The sequence below is a fragment of the Bos grunniens genome, chromosome 2 (genome assembly GCF_055505025.1).
Source record: "Bos grunniens cultivar Pamir isolate PY7600 chromosome 2, Bosgru_T2T1.0, whole genome shotgun sequence".
Classification (NCBI taxonomy): domain Eukaryota; kingdom Metazoa; phylum Chordata; class Mammalia; order Artiodactyla; family Bovidae; genus Bos; species Bos grunniens.
In genome coordinates, this window is record NC_141166.1 from 32,809,131 (window position 1) to 32,835,420 (window position 26,290).

Here is a 26,290-nt window from a genome sequence, read left to right on the forward strand (position 1 = left end):
AAAATGAGAGAGACCTTAGGAGGAACTGGAGCACGCTTTGAGGAATCCTGCCAAAATGGACTGAAGGGCAGAATGTGCATGAAGCAGTCAGTTGGTATTTATCTTTTTAACATTCTAAGATTCATCTGATAAAGCAGGCTCTTTCTCTGGAGCTTACCTCCCCTGCAACCGCCTGTGAATTTACATGGTAATTAACAGAGCTGTGGTTGTCTGCTGCCTCCCCACCCCCACCTTCTCCACTACCCCTCCCCCACCACTTCTTTTGATTGGTCTTGGTTGTCTTAGAGTAACAGAAAACGGCTCTTAATTGCACAGAGCCTGCCAGAGCCCTGGATACTGGTGCACTGGGACTGCAGGGTGTGAATGTGCTCAGCTGGGGAATCTTGGAAGGCTTACGGGGAGTCCTCTGTAAGAACAGCTTTCTGGTTTTGAGTGGATGCAGGGAGTGGGAGCTGGCGGGGAGGCGGGGTGGATGGCAGCACCCGCCCGGTTCTGTTGGGGGCCCAGATCTGTCGTTTCTCTGCCCTAAAATCCCCAGAGTATTCTGAAAGGAGATCATATTTTTCTTGAAATGAAACCAACCTTCCACTTAGGTATTCAGTCCCTGGGTAGCTGTTTTTACATCATAATTAGACCATATGACCATGCTGTCCCCCCAACCCTGGAGGGAGCTGTGCCCTTTGATGGGTTTGCAATACAAGAGGCAGGTCAGGTGGCTTATGAATGAATACAAACTGGGTCTGCCCTCTTGAAATAATCCTTCTGTTTAATTAGAAATGAGGTGAGGTAAAGTCACTCCCAAGCTTGTTTACCACATTGCTGTTGTCATTATTAAATAACTTGGAGCCTAGACCTAGAGATTATCATACTAAGTGAAGGAAGACATACAGAGAAAGACAAATACCATATGATACTACTCATATGTGGAATCTAATTTTTAAAAGAGATACAAATGAACTCATTTACAAAACAGAAGCAGATTTATAAATGTTGAAAAAAAACTTAACGGGTACCAAAGAGGAAATGTTGAGGGATGTGTGGATAAATCAGGAGTTTGGGATGCACACACCAGTACTGCTATATATAAGGTAGATGACCGAAGGGCCCTACTGAATAGCAGAGGGAACTCTACCCAGTATTATCTGATAACCTATGTGAGAAAAGAATCTAAAAAGTGATGACTATTTGCATAAGTGTAACTGAATCACTTTACAGTACACCTGAAACTAACAGAACATTGTAAATCAGTTATACTCCAACAACATTAAAATATTTTTTGAAAATTAAATGTGTGTGTGTGTGTGTGTGTTAGTTGCTCAGTCGTGTCTGACTCTGTGTGACCCCATGGACTGTGGCCCACAAGGCTCTTCTGTCCATGGGATTCTCCAGGCAAGAGTACTGGAGTGGATCAGTCAGTTCAGTTGCTCAGTCGTGTCCAACTCTTTGTGACCCCATGGACTGCAGCATGACAGACCTCCGTGTCCATCACCAACTCCCAGAGTTTGATCAAACTCATGTCCATTGAGTCCGTGATGCCATCCAGCCATCTCATCCTCTGTTGTCCCCTTCTCCTCCTGCTCCCAATCCCTCCCAGCATCAGGGTCTTTTCCAATGAGTCAGCTCTTTGCATGAGGTGGCCAAAGTACTGGAGTTTCAGCTTCAGATCAGTCCTTCCAAAGAACACCCAGGACTGATCTTTAGGATGGAGTGGTTGGATCTCCTTGCAGTCCAAGGCACTCTCAAGAGTCTTCTCCAACACTGTAGTTCAAAAGCATCAATTCTTCAGTGCTCAGCTTTCTTTAGAGTCCACCTCTCACATCCATGCATGACTACTGGAAAAACCATAGCCTTGACTAGATGGACCTTTGTTGGCAAAGTAATGTCCCTGCTTTTTAATATGCTATTTCTCACTTCCACTGTATAATCATTAGGGATTTGATTTAAGGCATAACTGGAGTAAGTAGGTAAGCATAAACAAAGATTTAAAAAGAAAAATCCACTGAAACTTGCTCCGAGTTATTATTATTATTATTAAGTAAACATAGACAAAACCTTAAAAAAGTAAATAACTTGTAACTAGTTTCAGTGGACCTGAGTCAAGTTTACCTGGTTCCTTCTCCGATGGATGTGGTTTGCGGTAGGAGGCCACACGCAATGAGCAGTGTGTGTTTGGGCCCCATGTCATCTGTCCTGGCTGTGGATCCAAGAACCAGAAGATCCTGTGCTCCTGCCGCTTCCCCAGGCCCCGATGCTGGGCAGTCATCAGGGAGGGGCCAGGCAGGAGGAAGGGCTCACAGACCCACCAGGACACTTTTTGTTTCATTGTGCAGTTGAATGCACCTCAGTCTCTCTGAGTTTAGTTTTTACTCTTACTTCTTTTTGCCAGCCTTGGCGAGTTTACCAGGAAGTTTTGAAACCATGTACAAGTGGTCGAAATAAAATGTCCCTGTGGTTGAGTTTGTTGTTAAACACAGGACATGCTTCAGGGACACGAGCTTTTATCTGTTGACTCTTTGCCAGCAGTCACTTAAAGCTTGGTGGACTCCGAGGAGAGCTATGGATGGGAGTGTCCACAGCTTGTAAGAAGAGAGAGACCCTCAGACCAGGGACTGGTCAGGGTGTCTGCTCTTCCAGCCCAGCCTTGGCAATGTGCGAAAATAAGTTTTAAAATGCCCTCTTGTCATCTTACACTGCATAGACTATCATCTGTCTAAAGTCAGTGCGGTTTCTGTATTTTTTCCTTCTGGGAAATGACTGTAGGCCATGCTCTTCAGCCATCATCCATTTGCCTCTAGGCAGAAGCCTGGAGGGAAGGGTGATGGGGTGTGAGGAAAAAGGTGATGTGCAAACAGGAGACTGCTTGAAGTAAGACTGAGCTACCCAGGGATGTATTTGTCACTCCCAAGATGGGCAACCTTCGAGTGCAGAACTATTCTCCCTGCCTTTCTGGGACCCCATTGACTTCTTGACCCCCCGCCCCCTGCCCCCGCCAGGATTCTTCTCATGGTACCCTCTGGCCATGCCCCTTTTGTTGGCTCCTCACCAAGCCTGGGCCCCCTACCCCCAGTTATCCCATCACTAACATTTTTTTCCTCCCATCTTTCCACCCAATTCAACATCCTTTTACTCTCTGTAGGCTCAGCTCAACTGGAAATTTAAAAAGAAACAAGTATTAGGTCAAAGCTAGAGGAATTCAGTGAAGAGTATGAATGACTTGAAGGAGGAAATGTGTGACCCTGAACTCATCATCACTGGTGAAATGTGAGAAAGAGCGGAGGTTTTCTGAGCAGAGAGGTCCCTCAGTGTGGTGGTTTCTTGCTGGGCGTCCAGATGTATTCATGCCTGTTGTCACTGTGGTTTTTGGTCCTGAACTAGGGTTGGAGCAACCTCATCACCTTGGAAACACTGCCAGACGCATGCCGTGTGAGATTCCTGGGGTAGGGACAGAATCTTGTCTGAGGTCCCTGAGGATGGAGGTCAGGGCACTGGATGAGCCAGTCTGCCTCTTATCCCAAAGGATTTTGTGGGCCCTAAGGGCTGAAATGTTGAAAGGAGTGGACTTTGGCATAGACTGGCAGTCAGCATCAAGCACAGCAAGCACCAGCCTTGAGCTGCATAAGAATGTGGACAGTGAGCTGGGGGTGCCTGGGTATGCTAGCCATCTGACTGAGGTCAGGTAAGGCAGGGACATTTGAACACCATCTCCCTTCAAGCTGGCAGATCTTCTGCTGATGTGGAAACACTGGCTGCCGTTCACACCACTCACTCTGCCTGTTCTTCTGCCCTAGTTTGGAAAGGTCTTTCCTTCCTCTCTGGTTTCTCCTGCTCCTGGCTCTTCTTCCAGCCATGGAAAGCAGAGGGCAGGGCTTTGTAATGTGTCCCAGCAGGAAAACAAGCAGAACCTGATTTTTTTTGTCCATCCTTCTCTGCATTTTGCTTGCTCATATTTTCACCCTTGTCTGGGCTTGCATTTAAAGTGAACGTCTCGGCCGATGCGGGCTTAGATTTAGTCACTGAGAGGAACTGGCTCAAGCCCACATGTATCTAGGTTTTTCATTGCTGAGTGTTTTTGAACTCTCAGCATTTTCATTGATGCTTCAGTTCTCACCTTCGTATTTTGATCCATGACATGCTGTTTATCTTTTACCTGCTTTAAAGTGACATTTAGAGGATAGAAAGCATCTTCAAACATATTTGGGCTTCCCTGGTGGCTCAGACAGGAAAGAATCTGCCTGTAATGCAAGAGACCCAGGTTGGATCCCTGGGTGAGGAAGATTCCCTGAAGAAGGGAATGGCAACCCACTCCAGTATTCTTGCCTGGAGAATTCCACGGACAGAGAAGCCTGGCAGACTACAGTCCACGGGGTCGCTGTGAGTCAGACACGACTGAATGACTAACACTTTGAACATAAACACTAGAAGTGTTTCAGAGGGACCATTCTCTGTTGGGTGGAGAGTAGTTACTATTGCTGCTTCTCTTTTTTCACTGCAGTGACTTATTTTCTTCCTTTCTTCCTTTCTTTTTTAAAAGTGTTTATTTCTTTGACTGCACCTGGTCTTTGTTGCCTCATGCATGACCTTTGATCTCTGTTCAGGCACATGACATCTTTAACTGTGGGGTGTGAGCTCTCGGCTGTGATATGTGGGACTAGTCCCCTGACCAGGGATTGAACTCAGGCCTCTGGAACTGAGCGTGTGGAGTCTTAGCCACTGGATCACCAGGGACGTCTGGCGCTGTCTGTCACCTTTTCAACCTATCGTGGCCGTGTACAGTGTGCTTCTGGCACATGTCACCTTCCTTGCAAGCTCATCAGTCATGTTGCATTAGGGCTCACTTTAATGACTTCATTTTAACTTGATCACTTTTGTAGAGACACTGTTTCCCAATAAAGTCACACTCTGAGGCACTGGGGGTTAGGACTTGGCATACAAATTTTGTGGGGACCAGAAATAGTTACTTTGTTTGGTCATCAGATGTAGACCATGTGGTTATAGCAGTGTTTAAAGAGCCTGCCCTCAGGGAGCTTACATTCTATTAAAAGGACACTGACAACAAATAATGCAGGTTTTGCTTGCTCCTTAGAAGGAAAGCTATGACAGACCTAGATAGTGTATTAAAAAGCAGAGACATCACTTTGGCTGCAGAGGCCCGTATAGTCAAAGCTATGGTCTTTCCATTAGTCGTGTATGGATGTGAGAGTTGGACCATAAAGAAAGCTGAACACCAAATAGTCGATGCTTTTGAATTGTGGTGTTGGAGAAGATTCTTGAGAGTCTCTTGGAAAGCAAGGAGATCAAACCAGTCAATCCTAAAGATTAAAATTAACCCTGAATATTCATTGGAAGGACTGGTGCTAAAGCTGAAACTCCAATATTTTGGCCACCTGATGCAAAGAGCTGACTTATTGGAAAAGACCCTGATGCAGGGAAAGATTGAAGGCAGGAGGAGAAGGGAGCAACAGAGAATGAAGACGGTTGGATGGCATCACTGACTTATTAGACATGAGTTTGAGCAAACTCCAGGAGATAGTGAAGGACAGGGAAGCTGGCGTGCTGCAGTCCATGGGGTCACAAAGAGTTGGACAGAACTTAGTGACTGAGCAACAACACAAGGTTATGTAGCGGTGGAAAAATTTTCCTTTCTTCCCTTCTTTGGCTGGACTGATAATTAAATTGATATAAGACAGATTAACAGGAGAAAAATAAACTTAATTATGTATATATGAGATTCCCATAAAGATATGAAGACTCAAAGGGCAACCACATAATTGAAGTTTATGTAACATCCTGAATGAAGAAAAGGGGTGTAGAAGTCTGGGGGTTCAAAGTTGGAGGAAAGCCATTCATGGGAAGGCAGAGGAGATGTTTGAAAAACAAGTTTCCCTGTTACGCAGATACGTTTCCTAGATAAAAAATAATTATGGGTACAGGCCACCTTTCCAATATAAATTTAGGTGGTTGACTTTTCTTAAATCTGATGGGTTTTGATTGCCTTTACCCTCAAATATTGGGTTGGCCAAAAAGTTCATTCAAATTTTCCTGGAACATCTTATGGAAAAACCTGAATGAACTTGTTGGCCAACCCAGTAATCCTTATGCCAAAGAGATATGTTTTAGGGTAACAAAACCTTCTCCCCTTTCAGTTGTGATAAGCATTTGGAAGAAAAATAAGATAATATGAGGGAACAGAAAGTGACTTTGGGCTCAGTGCAGAGACCTGATTGGGCTGGGAACTGAGCCTTGTAAAGGGCATTCCAGGCAGAGGGACAGCACGTGCAGAGGCTCAGGGCAGCAATGAGCACGGTGTGCCGGGACAGCAAGGAGGCCAGCGTGGCTGCAGCAGAGGGAGCCAGGGGAGGGTCTGTGCTGCACGACCCTGAGCAGACTGGCAAGGACCAGACCCCTCAGGCCTGATAGGCACTGTGAGGGTTTAGAATTCTAAGAGGGGTAGGGAGTGCTTTTGAATTAATCAAATAGGAAATGCTACTTTGTTCCTTTGCAAGATCTGTTCTTCTCTGGCCCCAGTTACTTCTATTCTGGGCAACTTGCACTCCCTGGGAGTCCCGAGCAGGTCTGGCCTTGCACTGTGCCTCTCCTCCGCATTGCGAGATACATCTCCACGGGAATCCTGATCTCTGCACACACCCTGAGCAAAGACTGTCTGCCCTTTGTCTGGACTGTCTTGTCAGGGTGTTTTACAGTGAACAGCCTTGGGAGGTAGAGCCAGGTCTCCTTCTGGAGCAAAGGGCGGGTGGGTCTTTCCCATTATAAAAGGTCAGGTTGCCTGAGTTTAGGGTTCCTTTCCTGTAATGTAGCCTACTGCACGTGTAGGCATCATTTAGCTCTCTTCTCACTACTGGGTGGGATTTGGCCTGAAGAATGCTGATCTGCTCCTGCTGGAGTCTTTGTTTCTGACCCTGGAGTCTTGTGTCTTTTTCCAGCGCTCGTGAAGCTGTGGCAGAAGACCATGTTAGTTTCTAAGCTTGTGAGTCAAATCTCAGATGCTTGACAATTCTCAACACCCTTAAAATAGTTCTCATGTTGGCATCATGACTGAAAGTTTGACCATGGGTCAATGCTTTGGTGTATGTGTGTGGTTTTTAAACTTTTTTTCTGTTATTTTTGGAACTCTTCACACTTCCCTCTTCCATGAAACCTACCAGAAAACAGATCTAATTGAAACTGCCCTGGTCTGAGGAAAGGCAAGAACTTAGAGGGCGAGGTAAGGACATGGTCTCAGAAGTTTCTCTGCTTAATGGCCTGTGAACCATGGAGCACTGACGCGGCTTTTAACGTAAGAAATGTTAAGTGCTGTCATCCTGGGTACCTGCATTTTAAGGATTCAGGCCTCCTTTGAGTGAGATGTGTGCACTGTGGAAATGGGGGTGGGAGTGTTTCTGAGAGTAAGTCAGGTGGACTGGATTCCTCCATGCCACGTGTCTCTCGCCACAGTCTAGGCAAGCTGTGGTCCACGGGCCAAATTCCAGTTTTATTGGAACACAGACACTCCCACTTGTTTATATGTGTTTTCTGGATGCTTTGGTGCTTCAGTGACAAAGATGAGTAATTGTGATGGAGACCTTGTGTTCTGTCAGTTCAGTTCAGTTCAGTCGCTCAGTTGTGTCCGACTTTTCCAATGAGTCAGCTCTTCGCATCTGGTGGCCAGAGTATTGGCGTTTCAGCTTCAGCATCAGTCCTTCCAATGAATATTCAGGACTGATTTCCTTTAGGACTGACTGCTTTGATCTCCTTGCAGTCCAAGGGACTCTCAAAAGCCTTTTCCAACACCCCAGTTCAGAAGCATCAGTTCTTTGGCACTCGGCTGTCTCTGTGGTCCAACTCTGACATCCATACATGACTACTCGAAAAACCATTAAATACGTCTTGTAAACATATGAAATATGTTTTGTCAAATATGTGTTGTGAAATATGAAAAGCCATTAAATGTGTCTTGTAAACCCTAAAATATTTAGTATCTGGCTTGATGCCATCCAAGCTTTGCTTGTGGTTTGGTGCTCAGCAGAAGCTCTGATACTTTGGCCACCTGATCCAAAGAGCCAACTCATTGGAAAAGACCCTGATGCTGGGAAAGATTGAAGGCCAAAGGAGAAGAGGGAAGAAGAGGATGAGATGGTTAGATAGCATCACTGACTCAATGAACATGAATTTGAGCAAACTCTGGGAAATAGTGAAGGAGAGGGAAGCCTGGCATGCTGCAGTCATGGTGTCCCAGAGTAGGAAACGACTTAGCAACCAAACAACAGCAACATACTTGGCTCAAATGCTTGTGTGGCAGATATAATTTTTCAAACAACAAGGACACATAATCAACCCCCCTTGAGGAGGGCTCCCCACATCCACTGCTTGATGATACTTTGGAAGAAGACATCCTCTCTGGAACCTGAGAGACCCTTTGAGCCTTTTCATTTATGGGTGCAAAACAGCTGTCAATTCCTGATGCTTTTTTCTTTTGAAAAATGCCTAGAAATTATGTATCATGTTAGATTAGTCAACATTTTAAAAAACAACCTAGCATTTCTAAACATGTTAATTTTACCATGGATGGGTGCCACTGTTTTAACAATCTGAGAATTTTAAATGCAGAGGGATTGTTTTAGGGGCTTTGTTTGAATTAATTAAAGCCTGCCATGTTAATAGGGAAACAGGCAGGTGACTGACAAGGCAGAGGTCTGGAAAACTGGAAATGGTTGCCGAATTTAGGATTCATGAAGGCAGCTTCCTAATTGGCTTGACAAAGGGTCATCCATGTGTTTATGACAGCCAGTGAAGACTGAAGTAATTATAAACCATGTGTTAACCAGTGTGTTTCTGGGCAATTACAGGACTGCTTCCACTTAAACCATTATTTTGCCTTGAGGCGGAGGCATTACATCATGCTAGGGGCTTTGTCAGAGTCACCTCCAAACACTTGAATGGGGGAGAGTCATCTTTGGGTTCTGCTGAAGATGGTAGAGGAGTAAAACATGGACAGCAGGCGAGATACTGGAGTTGTAAGGAAAAATATTTTACGAGGCTTGACTCTAAATAATAACTTCCGATTGTTATAGGAACCCTGTCGTCATTGACAGCTGACAGAGCAAGCATTTTGTGCCTCTTTTGAAAGGGTCTCTGTGACTCCGCAATGTGCCCGTGCTGGAGATGTTCTTCGAGTGATTGGGCAGTGGTTCAGTTTACAGGTCCGTGTCTTCAAAAAGACATACATAGATCACTTAGAGCAGGCCTGGAGTAGACAATGAAAATACAGAAAAATTAGAAAGTAGGAGTCAAGTGAGGGAGAGGTGGGGTGAACGCAGATTGTTAAATCAGATTCACACGGATCATAGATTTTACCCAGCGTCAAACTTCCCCTGAGAACTCAGTTGGTAAAGAATCTGCCTGTGATGCATGAGACCTAGGTTCAATCTCTGGGTCAGGAAGATCCCCTGGAGAAAGGAATGGCTACCCACTCTAGTATTCTTGCCTGGGAAATCCTATAGACAGAGGAGCCTGGCAGGCTACAGTTCATGGGGTCGCAAAGAGTCGGACACGACTGAGCGACTAAACCACCACCTCTTCCAGGCTTTACTAGCACTTTCAGTGACACAGACAATTGAGAGGCTCGGGAGAAGCAGAGAGAAGTCTGGCACACTGAGAATGTCTCCCAGGGCCCCCTGCACCCCACAGGACATGTACCCCTGACTCAGAATACTAGATGAGGTCCATGGGGTTACCTCACACAGTGCAAAGCATTTAAATTATGAAAGAGCTCTGGTGTATGCCCCCTCATTATTCTGTAGAATATGTGACATTCTCCAGGGACTATACCCCAAAGATATTTGATGTCTTGAGTCCAAGTCATCCTATGGCCAGAGACATCCTGCTAAGGGTATTCTATAGTCAAACCTTCTTCCTAGCAAATACTGTTAGTCTAGTTACCTGGAGGTTCACTTGATAAGAAAATCAGATAGATTTACCTGGCTTCTTGGGCTTCCCAGGTGGTGTTCATGGTAAAGAATCCACCTTCCAATGCAGCGAGTTCAGTCCCTGGGTTGGGAAGATCCCCTGGAGGAGGGCATGGCAACCCACTCCAGTCTTCTTGCCTGGAGAATCCCCATGGACAGAGGAGCCTGGCATGCTACAGTCCATGATATCAATTCAGTAGTGTCCGACTCTTTGTGACCCCATGGACTGTAGCCCGTCAGGCTCCTCTGTCCATGGGATTCTCCAGGCAAGAATGTTGGAGTGGGTAGCCATTCCCTTCTCCAGGGGATCTTCCTGACCCTGGGTTCGAACCCGTGTCTCCTGTGGCTTGTGAACTTCAGGCAGAATCTTTACTCCTGAGCACCTGGGGAAGCCCATAGGGTTACGTAGAGTCGGAAATGACTGAAGCAACATAGCATGAATGCACACACCTGCCTTCTTTCCTTTTTTGGGGAGGCTTACCCACGCCTACCCTCAACACACACACATACACCCATAGCCAGTAAATGGACCACAGGCCAGCTATTTAACTCCTGAAGGTATAAAAAAGTGGAATTATTCAGGGTTAGGCAGAAATAAAAGCAATTTGGCAGCTTTCAAATAAAGGAAGGACAATTATAATTTGGGTTCCTGGTAATAAAGTATGGAAAAAGAGTAATTACAGAAAGGGTTATCACTATAAACAATTATTTTCGTTAAAAAAAGTAGAAAATGGTCAGATTTGGGGGGTTGTTAGTTTTTCAAAGCAAATGACAGCTTCCTCCTTTCTCTCCTTCCTCCTCTCTGCTGTCTGTCTGCCTGGCTCTGCTGAGTTTTGCATGTACCGGCCACCCCCTTCCGGGTTATCATATTGTCCTTGCTCCTTCCCCTTTTTCTTCCTTCTCTTTGAAGCTGGCAGAGATCCTGAATTCAGAGTAAATGCCCACAGAAGCAACAGTGTTTTCAGCTAAATATTGTAACATGCACAGGAACTTGCAGACTTATTGACAGGCTTTTCACTTCAGCATCAGGTGACCTAAGGTCTGTGCATTGAATCCAGAACACGGTAAATACTTTTAAAAATAAATTCGACTTACAGTAATACCCATAGCTAGATTTTTCTATTTTTGAAGCAGTTAGATACTTGGTTAGGTTAATAAAGGAAATCATTAAAAATAACAAAAATCAATAAAAATAATTCTTGGGGATATTAAAGTTTTAAAGTTTCTATTCTGAATATAAAAGAAGTACATGATCATTATGGAAAATTTGGAACATATAGGGAAAAAAATCATCTACACATAATCTTATCCTTAGATTAAACACTATTATACTACTTTATTGCATTTTTCTTTTGCTTTTTTTGAGACAAAATATACATATATATAGATATGCACAGACATGTATGTAGTTATTCTCCTCTGTCCATGGAATTCTCCAGGCAAGAATATTTTCCATTCCTTTCTCCAGAAAGGAGAATATATATATGTATTATGTATATACACTATACATAATATTACATATATACATATATACATAATATTATATATAGTGTATATATTATGTATATAGACTATACATACATATATATGTATGTATTATATATATTATGCGTATACACTTGTATATTATGTGTGTGTATATATGTATATAATGTATATACACTAATGTGAATATATACACTTGTTTCAAAAATATGTTATGATAAATATATATAGTCTGCTTTAACTAACATTGATCACTAATGTATCATTTAAGTCTTTTTTCATCCATCATCTTTTAATTAGTGCTTTAAAGCACATTATTTGCATTGACCTTTTTTGCATTTGAGATTATTTCCTTAGGCTAGATTCTTCAAACTGTAATTCATAGATTAAAGATTTTATCCATTTTTATATACTCTGATATATACTGCCAAATAGTTTTCACTATCTGTGAAAAAAATAAAGTAACACCAGTTTCATAACTCTCAATACAAAAGAGCACCTTTCACCACATCCCTCCCAGCACTGGATGTTCTCATTTTCTTTTATTTTTAATAGATAATTTGGCTAATTGTAAGGGTTCATAAGGGTTGCTTAGTTGATCAGTTGTGTCCGACTCTTTGCAATCCCATGGACTTTAGCCCACCAGGCTCCTCTGTCCATGGGATTCTCCAGGCAAGAATACTGGAATGGGTTGCCATTCCCTTCTCCAGGGAATCTTCCCACCCCAGAGCTTGAACCTGGGTCTCTTGCATTGCAGGCAGATTCTTTACCATCTGAGCCACTAGGGAAGCCCTTATACAATTTGGCTAGACAACAACAAGACAAAATTTATTGTTTCATTGAGAATTCTTGAAGGGTAGATAATTATTTCCTAATTGATCCTTTCATGAATTATCTATCCATGGCTTCTGCCCATGGGGTCACAAAGAGTCAGACACAACCGAGTGACTAAACAACCATACTTGTATCAAATGCTTTTTCCACTATGTTACTTGTCTTTTTAATATTATTTTTTCTCCGTGACTAAGTTTCAGGTTTTTATTTAGTCAAATTATATATTTTTCTGTTGCCTTGGAGGTCTTTCAAAGTAGTATGACATTTGCCCAGGTATAGGAATCAGTTCAATGAGATTATGGTACAAAAGCATTTTTAGACAGTGAAAGACACGCTACCAATGATAGGGGCAGTGACTTCTCCCCCGACTGTCACCTGGAAAGAACCTGCAGTTCTTACGGACCCACATAGAAATGTTTTCTGGTAAGGTCTGGATAAAGAGGTGTCCTTTTGCAAACTGCCACTCTTCAGCATGTATTTACATTTATGGCATCTTTCCATTTGGGTGAGCCTCACTGGAGGTGCTGACTCGCCAGGCATGGTCAGCAGCTGCCATATTGCACAGCCCAGGGCTAGAGGCTGAGGTTGGGTGGCTGACCTTGGCGATGCCCTCTAGACTCTGCACGCAGACAATCCATGGTTACATCCAGACTTGCTAGGTAATTTGAAGATGCTGCCTTCCTTGAAGGTACACAGTTAAAGTAATTGGCTGTTTCTGTCTTGCCAGAAATTCAAGCCCCTCTTTCCACTCCATGCACAGGAATTGACTTATTATCCTATGCCTTTAGTGACAACAACTAATTGTCTCTTTCTTGCTGTGGCCTGAGCAGCAGATCCGAGAATGGGTTCCAGTGAGTTATAGTGTCACAGGAAAACACCGAGGCCCAGTTCTTTGCACTGGCTGTGTTGGCCACATCGCCTCCTGAGTGGGGCCCTTCTACCATTGCTAAAATTGTGTGTAGGCTGGAACCACGCAAATTCGACAGGACTGACTTGAAATCTCTTTGCTTAACGGCCCCATCCGTGGCTTTGCTGGCATCCATCCACAGCCGGAGCTGCAAGTTATCCCTCGGCTTAATCTGGTTAAAACCAGAAAAAGAATTAGGTCAGTGGCCACTGGCTGCAAGGCAGTCTGTTTCCAGAACTCCAGCCGAACTGCGGAATATAAATCAGCAGGGAGAGTTGGCAAAGCATTACTTGGTACTTGCATTTGACTTGTTCTGGGTCCGACTTCTAGCCCTGGTTCTAGGTCTTAACACAAGAGCTCGCAGAGGGCAGTGGATCTACATTAGCAACCAGGGGTAGTGGTGGTTCAGTAGCTCAGTCGTGTCTGACTCTTGGTGACCACACAGACTGCGGTACACCAGGCTCTCCTGTCTTTCACCGTCTCCTGGAGTTTGCTCAGACTCATGTCCATTGAGTCGGTGATGCCACCCAACCATCTCAGGATGTACTTTTCCATGGTGCCTCAGGCAGGAACTGCAGGATGCTATTTGGGGTTTGAGGCTCTGCCTGGTAGGTTGGGTCAAACTGTCCAATCTGCCAGACTTTGGGCAAGTTTCACTTTATTGTCTTTTAAGTATTAGAGCAGAGGTCCCCAACCTTTTTGGCACCAGGGACCGATTTCGTGGGAGACAGTTTTTCCAAAGACCAGGGATCGGGGGATGGTTTGGGGACGATTCAAGTGCATTACATTTATTGTGCACTTATTTCTAATCTAATGCCACCTGTGATCTGACAGGAGGTACTACTTTGCAGCCTGGAGCCTGGGGACTCCTGTTAACTAGAGCATCTGGGGTGGGGGTCTCAGAGCCTAGCAGTTTGTGCAGCAAGCTTACCCAACTAAGGCCCAGCTTTCTCTGGGATTCAGAGAGAAGGCAAGTAGATGGCTCTGGAAGGTCAGGAGGAAGGAATTGTTCAGTCGCTCAGTCATGTCTGACTCTTTTCGACCCCATGGACTGCAGCACACTAAGCTCCCCTGTCCTCCTTCACTATCTCCCAGAGTTTGCGCAGAGATGGAAACCTGTAAGTCAGAAGCTTATTCCCTTTTTTTTTTTAATGTGAGCTTTATTTTTTTTCAAGATTATTTTGATGCGGACCATTTTAAAAGTTTAAATTTTATTGAATTTGTTACAGTATTGCTTCTGTTCAACTTTTGTTTGTTTGTTTGTTTTGGCCACAAGGCACGTGGGAGTCTTAGCTCCCTGACCAGGGATGGAACCTACACACCCTGCCTTGGAAAGTGAGGTCTTAACTATTGAAATGACAGGGAAGTCCCCAGAGGCTTGTTCTTATCTCCCTGGATCGGTGGGTCTGAGGAGATTAGGGGAGAGAGAACCTCATCAAAGTTTGACCTTCCCAACTGAAAAGGCTCGTTTCCATAGGCCTTAGTTACCGACCGATAGGTCTTGTGTGGAGCGGATGTTCCAGAGTAGCGAGATGTCTGGGCTGAAGCAGTAATGAAACTACTCACTTCAGACTGGGACCCGATCCCAGGCTCACCTCACCTGGGACTTGAGCCCAAGTCTTCTAACTTCTCTCCTTTGGAAGGGACTGGAATTCAGCCGCACGTGAGATGGACTTGAACCCACAATCTCTGGCTTAGAAGGGGACTCGAACCCACAGTCTCCCAGTTGAAACAGTCTGGGACTTCCCTGGTGGTCCAGGGTTAAGACTCCATGCTCCCAATGCAGGGGATCTGGGTTTGATCCTTGGTCAGGGACCTAGATTCGGCAACTAAGAGTTGGCTAAAGATCCTGCAGGCTGGAAACTAAGACCCGATGCAGCCAAATAAATATTAAGAAAAGAAAGAAAGGAAACCCCACGTCTTAGCACAGAAGGAATTCAGCAAGAGGCCAAGTGATAGGCAAGAAGTAGATTTATTATTAATGATATAGAATGCTTGTGAAAGACACAAATGGGCAGGCAGGAGGGCTCTGCCCTGAGAGCTAAGTGGGAAAGCAGGTTCATTCAAGGAGGGATATGCTCCACAGACAGAGTGTGGGCTGTTTCAGAAGTTAAGAGGCCACGAGGTGTGAGGTTGGTTATTCTTTATGGGCTGGGTAATTTCATAGGCTAATGAGTGGGGGGATTATCCCAATTATTTTAGGGCAGGGGCAGAGATTTCCAGGAATCGGGCCAGTGCCCACTTTGATGGTTGGCTTTGGAACTGTCATGGTGCTGGTGGGTGTGTCATTTAGCATATGCTAATGTATTATAATAAGCATATAATGAGGCTCAAGGTCTACTGGAAGTTAAATCTTTTGCCATCTTGGGCCTGTTAGGTTCTAACCAGTTCATGTTGCATCCTGAACAACTATGTCATTCTTTTTTTAAAAAATAATTTTATTTATTTATTTTGGCTGTTGTGGGTCTTCGTCACCGCAAGGGCTTTTCTCTAGTTGTGGTGAGGGGAGAACTAGCCATTCTTCATTGAGGTGGGCAGGCTTCTCATTGCAGTGGCTTCTCTTGTGGTGGGGCACGGGCTCTAGGTCATGCCAGCTTCAATAGTTGCGACACACGGACTCCATAGCTGCAGTTCCCGGGCTCTAGAGCGCAGGCTCAATAGATGTGGCACACAGCTTAGTTGTTTTGAGGAATGTGGGATCTTCCCAGAACAGGAATCAAACCTGTGTCTCCTGCATTGGCAGGAGGATTCTTTATCACTGAGCCACCAGGGAAGCCCCACTACGTCATTCATTTAAAGTTTGTGTCCTGTCCCCTTTTCTCCTGCCTCGATCAGGCCAAGCCTTGTTGGGAGCTGTTGGAGGGCCCTCCAAATTCTGGAGCCTCCAAGGACTGAGCACCAGGGCCCCAGGCACTGGCTCCTCCTTGGCCTCTGCTCCCTACTGCCACCTCCTGCAGTGTTCATCTGGTCTGCGGTTTCTCCTCTATCACACCGACTTTCTCATCTGATCTTGGGCTGAGGTGGAAGCAGAAGCTGATGAGTGGAGCGGCAATCTAGGAACAGTGAAATACAGTCCTGTCTTTGCTGCTCACACACCGTGGGGTGGAGGGTGGAGAGAATGGGCTTTTATAGTCCCCACAGAGGGTGCCTCTCTTGGGTGGGTGGCCTTGACTCTGTCCAGACCAAGCTCTGAGCTTCTTCTGCATAATCTCCTCTTTCCTCCTCTCCCCACTGGCCCCTTGCGCTGGGACCCGGTTGCTGGGCAGTGAGGGGGGTGTGGTCCAGGGTGTGGAGAGCAGGGCAGGGCCTGTCTGTCCTCTGGATCCTAGTGGCCCTGCCAGAGCTGCTTCAGCAGTGAAAGTCCCTGCATTATGTTCCCTTTCTTTCTCTGTGTCCCAGTTTCCACATTGGTGACAGGGAAGGGCCATGGAGTGAGCTAAATTTGGGCCTAATTGGTGCAGCTTAGGATACTGGGAGAAGCCTGGGTTAAGGAGTCAAAGAGACTTGGGTTGAAATTTTAGGTTCCCTACTTAACAGCTGTGAGGTCGCAGCTGAGTTGTTTAACCTCCCAGGGTCTCACTTAACACACTTCTAGAAAAGGATCCACAAACCCAGCTCATCAGATTTTCTAATGAAAACAAGGACACATGTGGAGTGCTCAGGACAGGGCCTGCCTCACCGTCTAGCCTCAATATCTATTGTTATTTAAAGAGACTTATGTGAAAAGTACTTTTCAAATGTCAGCTGCTTGATCAGCACACAGCAGGAGAGGTGAATGGGTTATTTTGTTTTATTTCATCTTTCTTGAATTTATTCTGCTTCCCCAAAATATGGGGATCAAAATACCTTGATTATATAAAACTCCCTTGTTGAGAATCCACATGGAGTAGAACTCATGTGGCTTTTTCTGATAAAATTTAGTGCTGCTTTCCAGATTCAAAGCAGGCACTCAGTCATCAGCAGAAGGTGGCCTTTCTGTGAATTGTCATTTTCATTTGGGTTCAGCCAGCCCACTGGGCGCCTGCTGTGTGCAGAGGACTGTACGGCATGGATGAATTCAGACTCTTGTAACCTCAAAGCCCACAGTCTAGAAGTGAAAGAGATGTTACAAGTGCCTGGATGACAACGTGTGTGCTCAGTTGCATCAAACTCTTGGTGACCCCATGGACTGTAGCCCACCAGACTCCTCTGTCCATGGAATTCTCTGGGCAAGGATACTAGAGTGGATTACCATTTCCTTGTCTAGGAGATCTTCCTGATTCAGGGATCGAACTCATGTCTCTTGTGTCTCCTGCATTGACAGGCAGATTCTTTACTGCTGACCCACCTGGGAAACCCCTATATGACAATATCTTGACAGTAAGTAACTCTACAGCAGTTCCCATAAAGGGGCTGAGGAATTTCAAAAGAAGCAGCAGTTCCTTTGAGCTGGTAAGAAAAGCAAAGCCTTCTCAAGGTGGCGGCATTTGGCTGTGCCTGGAAGTTCAGTTCAGTTCAGTTGCTCAGTTGTGTCCGACTCTTTGCGACCCCATGAACCTCAGCACGCCAGGCCTCCCTGTCCATCACCATCTCCCGGAGTCCACCCAAACCCATGTCCATTGAGTTGGTGATGCCATGCAACCATCTCATCCTCTGTCGTCGCCTTTTCCTCCTGCCCTCAATCTTTCCCAGCATCAGGGACTTTTCCATTGAGTCAGCTCTTCGCATCAGGTGGCCAAAGTATTGGAGTTTCAGCTTCAACATCACTCCTTCCAATGAACATCCAGGACTGATCTCCTTTAGGATGAACTGGTTAGATCTCCTTGCAGTCCAAGGGACTCTCAAGAGTCTTCTCCAACACCACAGTTCAAAAACATCAATTCTTTGGTGCTCAGCTTTCTTAATACTCCAACTCTCACATCCACACACAACCAATGGAAAAACCATAGCCTTGACTAGACGGACCTTTGTTGACAAAGTAATGTCTCTGCTTTTTAATATGCTGTCTATGTTGGTCATAACTTTCCTTCCAAGGAGTAAGCGTCTTTTAATTTCATGGCTGCAGTCACCATCTGCAGTGATTTTGGAGCCCAGAAAAATAACGTCAGCCACTGTTTACACTGTTTCCCCATCTATTTGCCATGAAGTGATGGGACTGGATGCCATGATCTTCACTTTCTGAATGTTGAGCTTTAAGCCAACTTTTTCACTCTCCTCTTTCACTTTCATCAAGAGGCTTTTTAGTTCCTCTTCACTTTCTGCCATAAGGGTGGTGTCATATGCATACCTGAGGTTATTGATATTTCTCCCGGCAGTCTTGATTCCAGCTTGTGCTTCCTGCAGCCCAGCATTTCTCGTGATGTACTCTGCATATAAGTTAAATAAGCAGGGTGACAATATACAGCCTTGATATACTCCTTTTCCTATTTGGAACCAGTCTGTTGTTCCATCTCCAGTTCTAACTGTTACTTCCTGACCTGTATACAGGTTTCTCAAGAGGCAGGTCAGGTGGTCTGGTATTCCCATCTCTTTCAGAATTTTCCACAGTTTATTGTGATCCACACAGTCAAAGGCTTTGGCATAGTCAATAAAGCAGAAATAGATGTTTTTCTGGAACTCTCTTGCTTTTTCAATGATCCAGTGGATGTTGGCAATTTGATCTCTGGTTCCTCTGCCTTTTCTAAAACCAGCTTGAACATCTGGAAGTTCACGGTTTACGTATTGCCGAAGCCTGGCTTGGAGAATTTTGAGCGTCACTTTACTAGCGTGTGAGATGAGTGCAATTGTGAGGTAGTTTGAGCATTCTTTGGCATTGCCTTTCTTTGGGATTGGAATGAAAACTGACCTTTTCCATTCCTTTGACCACTGCTGAGTTTTTCCAAATTTGCTGGCATATTGAGTGCAGCACTTTCACAGCATCATCCTGGAAGACAGGGTAGGATTTAGATGACAGTAGAATGTGGTCAGAGGCAGACAGGGTCAAGATGGAGAGCCTGTCTGGGACTGGCACTGCTTTTTCAGTAAGTGGTACCCACTGGAGTTCTCTGTGAGAGAAATGACCCAGTCTGACCTTTAGGAAGATAGCTGGTTGGGAGGAGACTGGAGTAGTTAGCTTCTGGAAGCAGAGGGACCTTTACTGGAGCTGTTTAGGCCAATGAAGGCTGAGACAGTGGCGATAGATATGAGAGGAATCTTGTGACAGAGGCAGAAGGACCAGGACTGGGTGACTGATTTGGATGCGTTGAGAAGGTGGGCTGGAAGGGAAGTGAGCGGTAGATGGCCACGTTGGGAGTGTCAGAGGGCCTGTGCTGGCTTGGTGGAGGCCGGTGGGGAGTCAGACTGGGCTCTGTCCAGTGGCCGGGTCAGCCACCCGTCCATGTGGAGGCATCTGACAGAAAGGGGACAATAGAAACCTGGACCTGGGGCTTGGGTTCAGGGCCCCAGAAGGAGGCCTGGGAGTCACCGGCCAAGAAGTAGTGACAGCAGAGGCGGGGCGTTACAGGAAATCATCCAGGTAGGTGGAAGGGGAAAGACCCGACACAGAGCCTTGGGAGAGGACCACACAAGAAGAGGCAGAGGAGGAAGAAGACCTGCAGAGGGAGGGAGGAGAGTGAGGAAGTAGAGCCGGAGGAGGCACTTTAGAGGCAGGGAGTCTGAACCTCTGACCTCCTGCTGGCTGACTCCAGGCAAGAACCAGACCTTTCTACTGCCGTATGGGGGGACTAATGTCCACCCTACCCCACCAGGTGTCCTGAAGGGCACTTAGTAGATGCTTATTGCTTCTTTCCCGTAGAGACCTGGGGAGGCATGGGAAGAAGTAGGGTGGGGGGCACATCAGCATCCTATGCTTTAGGAAAGGACACTCCTGTTGGGTTACTCCTGAGCTGAGGAGGTGGGGGACGGACCTTGGCACTTGCCGTGGGTAGCAGGTCTGAAAAGCTGATAGCCAGGCGCTGATGAGTAAGGGGATGAGGAGGAAGAGAGAAGGCTCTGGAAGCTCCCTTTGAAACCACGTAGCCGAGAAGGGAGGGTGGAGAACCACGTGGCATTAGAGGAAGCAGGGTAAAGGGAAGGGCGTCTTGGTAGTGCGTCACTGAAACCCTCTGACCTCTCAGGAAGAGGGAGCTAGTTCCTGGCAGAAATCCATTTCTTGGATTTGGCATCTGGGGTTGAAGCGTTCGGGTGTTTGTTCAGAGATGCCAGCCGATGCACTCTGGAAGGAAGAAGTCTGTCACGTGAGCCAGGGAAACTGTGGTTGGTCTTGTGAGCCCATTGGGGCCCTGGCCGGGTTTCTGAATTAGATGTCCTGTGACCCAGTCATCTTGAAAGCCTGGGAGGAGAGGGCTGCTGGCTTTCCAGGGACTTTTCCAAGGGAAGGGAGACAGTGTGACCTGTCTCCTTCTGAAATGAGTGATGGGGCTTCAAGGGAAGAGCAAAGGAAGTATCCAGTAGGTAGATGAGTCTAAGAACCTTGGGGCCTTTCTCAGTTTCGAAGCCTAGTTTCAGAAAAGTGTGGGCAGTTTCTCAGCTGTCTCTGCCTTGCAGACAAGCACAGCCCGATCCCAGACATTGACCTTTTCTCCTCTGTCCTCGGAATCTCAGACCTTGGCTTCTGCCACCCCTCACTGCCCACCCCATCTGCATCTTGAAGGGAGTGGTTTTGCCTTTGTCTCACTCCTCAGAGGTGACAGTAGCCAGGTGGACAGGAGGGTGTGGGAGAGGGGTAGTTGAGGGGGTTGAGGTCCCTCCACCTGCTCTGAGGAGGGGAGACGGAACGGAAGTCCCCAAAGGAAGGACTCCCAGGGAGTCAACCCTTGAGAAGGATGTTCTTGCGTGGCTGCATTCTTGCCTAAAGCCTGGTGATACTTTGCTTTTAGAAAAGTTCTTTTTTCTTCCATGATTTTAATTGTGTTTTCTCTGTTCCTCCTTCAGGTTGACCTCTGTTCTAATCATCTGCTCTTTTGTCTTTAACTGCCTTCTTACCTTGCTCATGCACCAACTCCTCCCCGCACCCCCCACCTCCCAGCACTTTCCTGTTTGAAGAGACAGGGTAGACAGTGGCTATGCATGTTGGCCCTACAACCAGACTGCCTGGGTCAGAAATCTCAGCTCCTTATCTACTAGTGTGTACACCTGGGCAAGTACTTCATCTCCCTGAGCCTCAGTTTCCTCATTTTTCAAATGTTATAATAATATCCATCTCATTGAGACTTCCCTGGTAGCCCAGTAGCTAAAGCCTTGCGTTCCCAATGCAGGGGGCCAGGGTTTCGATCCCTGGTCCAGGAACTAAATCCCAGACACTGCAACTAAGAGTTTGCGTGCCACAGCTAAAGATCCTGCTGCAAATAAGATCCAAATAAGTAAATAAAAATATTTTAGAAAATCCATCTCATACATGTCATATTATGAGAATTAACTAAATAAATACATATAAAGAGCTTAGAGTGGTACCTGGGAAGTTATAGGTACTCTGTCAATATTATCTATCTATATCTGTCTACTGTCTGTCTGACTCTCTTTTTTTGTAAATGCCTTCAAATCCTTTTCTAATTTTTCCAGGTGACACAGAAGGAATATATTATGTTGAAAGAGCCTACAGAAGTTATATTTCTAGAAATGATAAATTATATAGTGTATTTTCACCGTGCTGTGTGCTTAGTCGTTCAGTCGTGTCTGACTCTTGGCGACCCCGTGGATTGTAGCCCACCAGGCTCCTCTGTCCATGGGGATCCTCGAGGCAAGAATACTGGAGTGGGTTGCCGTGCTTGCCTCTAGGGATCTCCCAAACCCAGGGATTGAACCCAGGTCTCTTGCATTGTAGGTGGATTCTTTACTGTCTGAGCCACCAGGGAAGCCCCTAAAGTACAGCAGCTATCACATGGAGCTCCAGTGATGGAGAGCCCATTCTCTTAGAAAACCTTCATCCTGGGTGAAAAGTCCCATCTAATATCGATCTTTCTGTGGCTTCCACTAACACGAACAAGTCTTACTGGAACAAGGAATAAATAAAGTTATTAGTTCTTGTTATTAGGAGCAAATAAAAATGCACCCAACTCTTAGGTTGAAAAAAGTCAACATAGCCAAAGGACCAGATGCAGGGACGTGTCTTTTGCATGAACTGCTGCTAATAAATTTCAACTTGTAGATTTTATATCATAGGCCTTATTTGTTACAGGTTTCAAGCCTTGATTCTTACATTCCCTGTGTTGGTCATCTCTGCTACTTTTGTGAACTTTGACCCCATACAGTACCTGATGAAAATGATGGCTAAGCTCAGAAACCAAGCCCTTTCCTGTGTCACTAAAAACCTTCCTCCAAGCTGACGTCAACAGCTTTGAATGCTCTTCAGTAGCTTGAAGACTACCTTAGTCTGTGTTATCCACTTCACATTTCTCTGTGAAAAGCAAGCATGAGAGAATCCGTTAGAGGCTTGTTAAAATGCAGATATTCCTCCACCCCCATATATCACATGTCTTTCTTACTTATCTACCTGCAGAATGAAAGAAAATGAAATGGGAGAAGCAGTCAATATATGTATATTTTTAAATATCTTTTGGAAACTCCGTTTTTAATGGAAAGTAGCATAAGATGATACGAATTGGTGAAAATTGAAAGGAAAGAGATAGCAGTTACAATATTCAAAGAATTCATTTTATCAAAAAGCTATCACTTTCAAGTAAAAGTATTTGACGACTCTGCACCTTGTAGTTCCTTGAGTTAGATGTTTAATATTAGCAATATGATGTTGTTATAGCTACAGTCGTATGGAGTCTTCTTTTAATGTGGATGTTGAGTTGAAGTGGCAATTCCCATAGGGAACACACAGTGTATGGTACATGCTGGTACTTGGGGCAATATCGCTCTTCCATCTTTCTCTGTCTCTCATTGCAAGGGAGGAGGACAAGTGGGGACACAGAGTCTCACTAGCATTTGCACAGATCACGATCTGTTCCCTGGGGCTGGCACATTGCAGCCCCCAGTGAAATCTGGCTTCCGGTAGCAAAAAAGAAAGACATAATACAGACCCTGGGGTAACTGATCTGTCTGCCACAAGCAGATGCTTGATGTTCGCTTCTCCAAGACCTGTTTTCCTCTTCTCTCATCAATCTATCAAGTTTGTCCCAAATTTCCTTTGGAGAGAACAGTTGCATTCTCAGTTCTAAGAGTGGACACTGATTCAGTTCAGTTCAGTCATTCAGTCGTGTCTGACTCTTTGTGACCCCATGGACTGCAGCACGCCAGGCTTCCCTGTTCTTCACCAGTTCCCAGAGCTTGCTCAAACTCATGTCCACTGAGTCGGTGATGCCATCCAACCATCTCATCCTCTGTCATTCCCTTCTCCTCCCACCTTCAATCTTTCCCAGCATCAGGGTCCTTTCCAGTGGGTCAGTTCTTTGCATCAGGAGGCCAAACTATTGCAGTTTCAGCTTCAGCATCAGTCCTTCCAATGAATATTCAGTACTGATTTTGACGGGTTTGATCTCCTTGCTGTCCAAGGGACTCTCGAGAGTCTCCAGCACCACAGCTCAAACAGGACACTGATTGGCTTAAGCTAATAAACTCAACCCTGGCTGGATATTAGAACCAATAAGGGACTATTTTAAAATATCTGTGTGGGACCTATCTCTCAGAGCAACAAAATCAGAATCCTTTGAAGGGGTGCTTGGCTTGAAATCCAATAACATAAGCCAATCAGCATATCCCCCTGGCTCAAGGATGGGCACGTAACCCAACTCAAGCCAAGCAGATGCAGCAAGTTTTCATTTTATGCCCTCTGTTCTCTTTGAATTTTTATTTCTTTGTGATTATATTAATTATATATTAGTTATATTTGTATAGTTAAAAGTAAATTAATCTCTTTTGAAGTTGCTCCTAAAAGTATAAGATGATTTTAAAGTATATGTCATCTATTGTTAGAGTACATTTCTTCAAATGTACAAATCTCCATTTTAGGAAGAAGTAAGAAGTATATTTTAACTGTGCCATGTATCTACAACCTCACAGTAACACAGAATAGGTGTGAATAAAATGTTTTAATTTTATGTCTGAGAAGATGACCCCTGGAGCTTAAATCAGAGCTCAAGGTCAAGACCAGCTCATGGGATGGAGAAGCCGCAGGAGAGCTGGCTCCTGACTGTGGAAGCCGATTGTTCTTTGTTCTGCTGTTCATGTTTGACCTCAGCCTTCTTATCTAGCAGCTCTAATCTGATCTGGCCAACAACTAGAGAGGAGAAAATCCTCAAGGATTCAGCTAAGTATCTTCAGTTGCTCTTTTTCAATCAGATGTTTTTCGGTTTGACTTGGTTCCCAGATACCTTATGAAATTAAATTTGCATGATTTCTTTGATTACACCTCTGCTAATGTACTCATTGTTCAACTTGGAGGCCACAGTGACACAATGACCACCTTGCATTACTTCAGAAATTATGAGTAAACAAAGATTGTTTTAGAAGGTAAGAGTGTTAACTTTTGATGTCTAGTAGATTTGAGTGTCAAGTCATTTGTGAAGAATATTTGACTTGTTATTTTCAAGTTATTTGTCTGAAGAAAATTGCTGCAATTTTTAAAATGTAGAAGGACATCATAAATCTTGTTTTTCTCTAATACTAAGGAATAAATGAGTTAGTTTCTTTAGTTGTGGGTAAGATTTTGTTCATCATCGTTTCTTATTTGCTACATTTAGATTCTGTTCTTTGGGATCATATGCTAAGAAAAAATTCAAATCCTCTCTTATCATCATTTATTTTTTCAAAAGCCAATTCTTTGTTAAAACTCTGCCCAAGCTACTTCTGGTTTTAGAGCTTTACATTTTGCACAAAGCCTTCAGAATGCTTTCATATATGGTTATCCATGACTATTGTGTCAAAAGAAGAAATGTGGATTTATGAAATGCTGAGTTTCATTCTGTTAATCTTAATAGGCACTTATCACATGCATCCATACTCGGCAGATTTTAAAACGTTGCATCGTTGCTTCTCCTTTGACAGTTTATCAGAGGAACGGACAGTAAAATGCAATGAGATTGTGTAGCATTGTTAGTGTTTAGGAATAGCAAAATAACCAACATATGGACAGCAAGAAAAGATTTAAAAAACCTGAAGCCTAGATTACCCAATGATGAATGGGTGTCTGAAAAAGAGAGATTTGGCTACACTTAGTTCAGGACAGAAGTTCTGACCATCAGCCCAAGGAGCTAAAGGAAAATTAGCAGACTTTTCATCGCAAGGTAGTGAAGCCACCTAGTGGTTTGTTAGATAATTTAAGGTTATGTGAACGTATAAAGTGTCTTGCAAATTGATTGAGCGGGTCTCTATCAAGCATGAATAGGACTTTGATCATTTATCATTTAGTCCGGCAAGGAGGGTCAGTTTCATTGAGAAGAAGCACAGCGGTGCTCTGTGTAATCTTTTATATATTTATAATCTTTTTTAAAATCAGAAAGGAGTTAAGTTAACTTATATGAAACTACTGTGAGAGAGCACAAACTAGAAGAGGGAAAAAAAAAAGATGTAAAAAGTAGTAAAAACTTCTGTTAATTCAAAAACGTTTTCGAGATTCTGTACATTTTCCATGATAGGACTCTACGTTTTCAGGAAAGCATGGAAACCGATCAGTTATAAAAATTCAGTGTTCAGAACAGTGAAATAATTTTTGGGAAAAGCAAAATCCTACCTGATGTGAAGAACAGAGAAATGTTTCTTCTGAAGGTCCTCACCGATGAGATACTGCCTCATGCCATGTATAATGTCCTCAGTCCTTGTAATAGAAATCAATCCTGAGTCTTGGAATATTGTTTCGTAGCTGTGGCTGCACTGCTTTGGAGGAGAATGTGCACCAAGCTCTATTTTCAGGGCTTGCCTGAAAGCATTTGATCCTCATAATAAGCCCGAGAGGAAGCCAATATTATTATCCCATACTGCAGATTAGGCCAGTGACATGCTGTCACTTTATGAACCTGCCCAAAGTTAAGCTCTTAATGAGTAATGGAACTGGAATTCAACCCCTTTGTGCCCTTTTCCAAGATGCTGTGTATACTGAATGGCACATCCAGTGAAAATGGCAGTGCTCTACTGAATACTTAGACAGTCTGTAGGGCATTGGATAGGAGTGCTTTAACATGGT

At 44.6% G+C, this 26,290-nt stretch overlaps 1 protein-coding gene across 2 annotated transcripts in view; it reads left to right on the plus strand.

Moving 5' to 3' along the window:
- Positions 1 to 26,290, plus strand: part of MREG (melanoregulin) — a 69,686-nt gene that overhangs the window by 36,430 nt on the left and 6,966 nt on the right. The window contains exon 3 of one of the 2 annotated variants that reach the window (XM_086341408.1): positions 24,221 to 24,350. The exons of the other annotated variant lie outside the window; for it this stretch is intronic. Coding sequence (XP_086197534.1) covers positions 24,221 to 24,238 — 18 coding nt within the window. The 3' untranslated portion in view covers positions 24,239 to 24,350. Of the gene's footprint in view, positions 1 to 24,220; positions 24,351 to 26,290 lie in introns of those variants that run through there. 2 annotated transcript variants of the gene reach the window in all.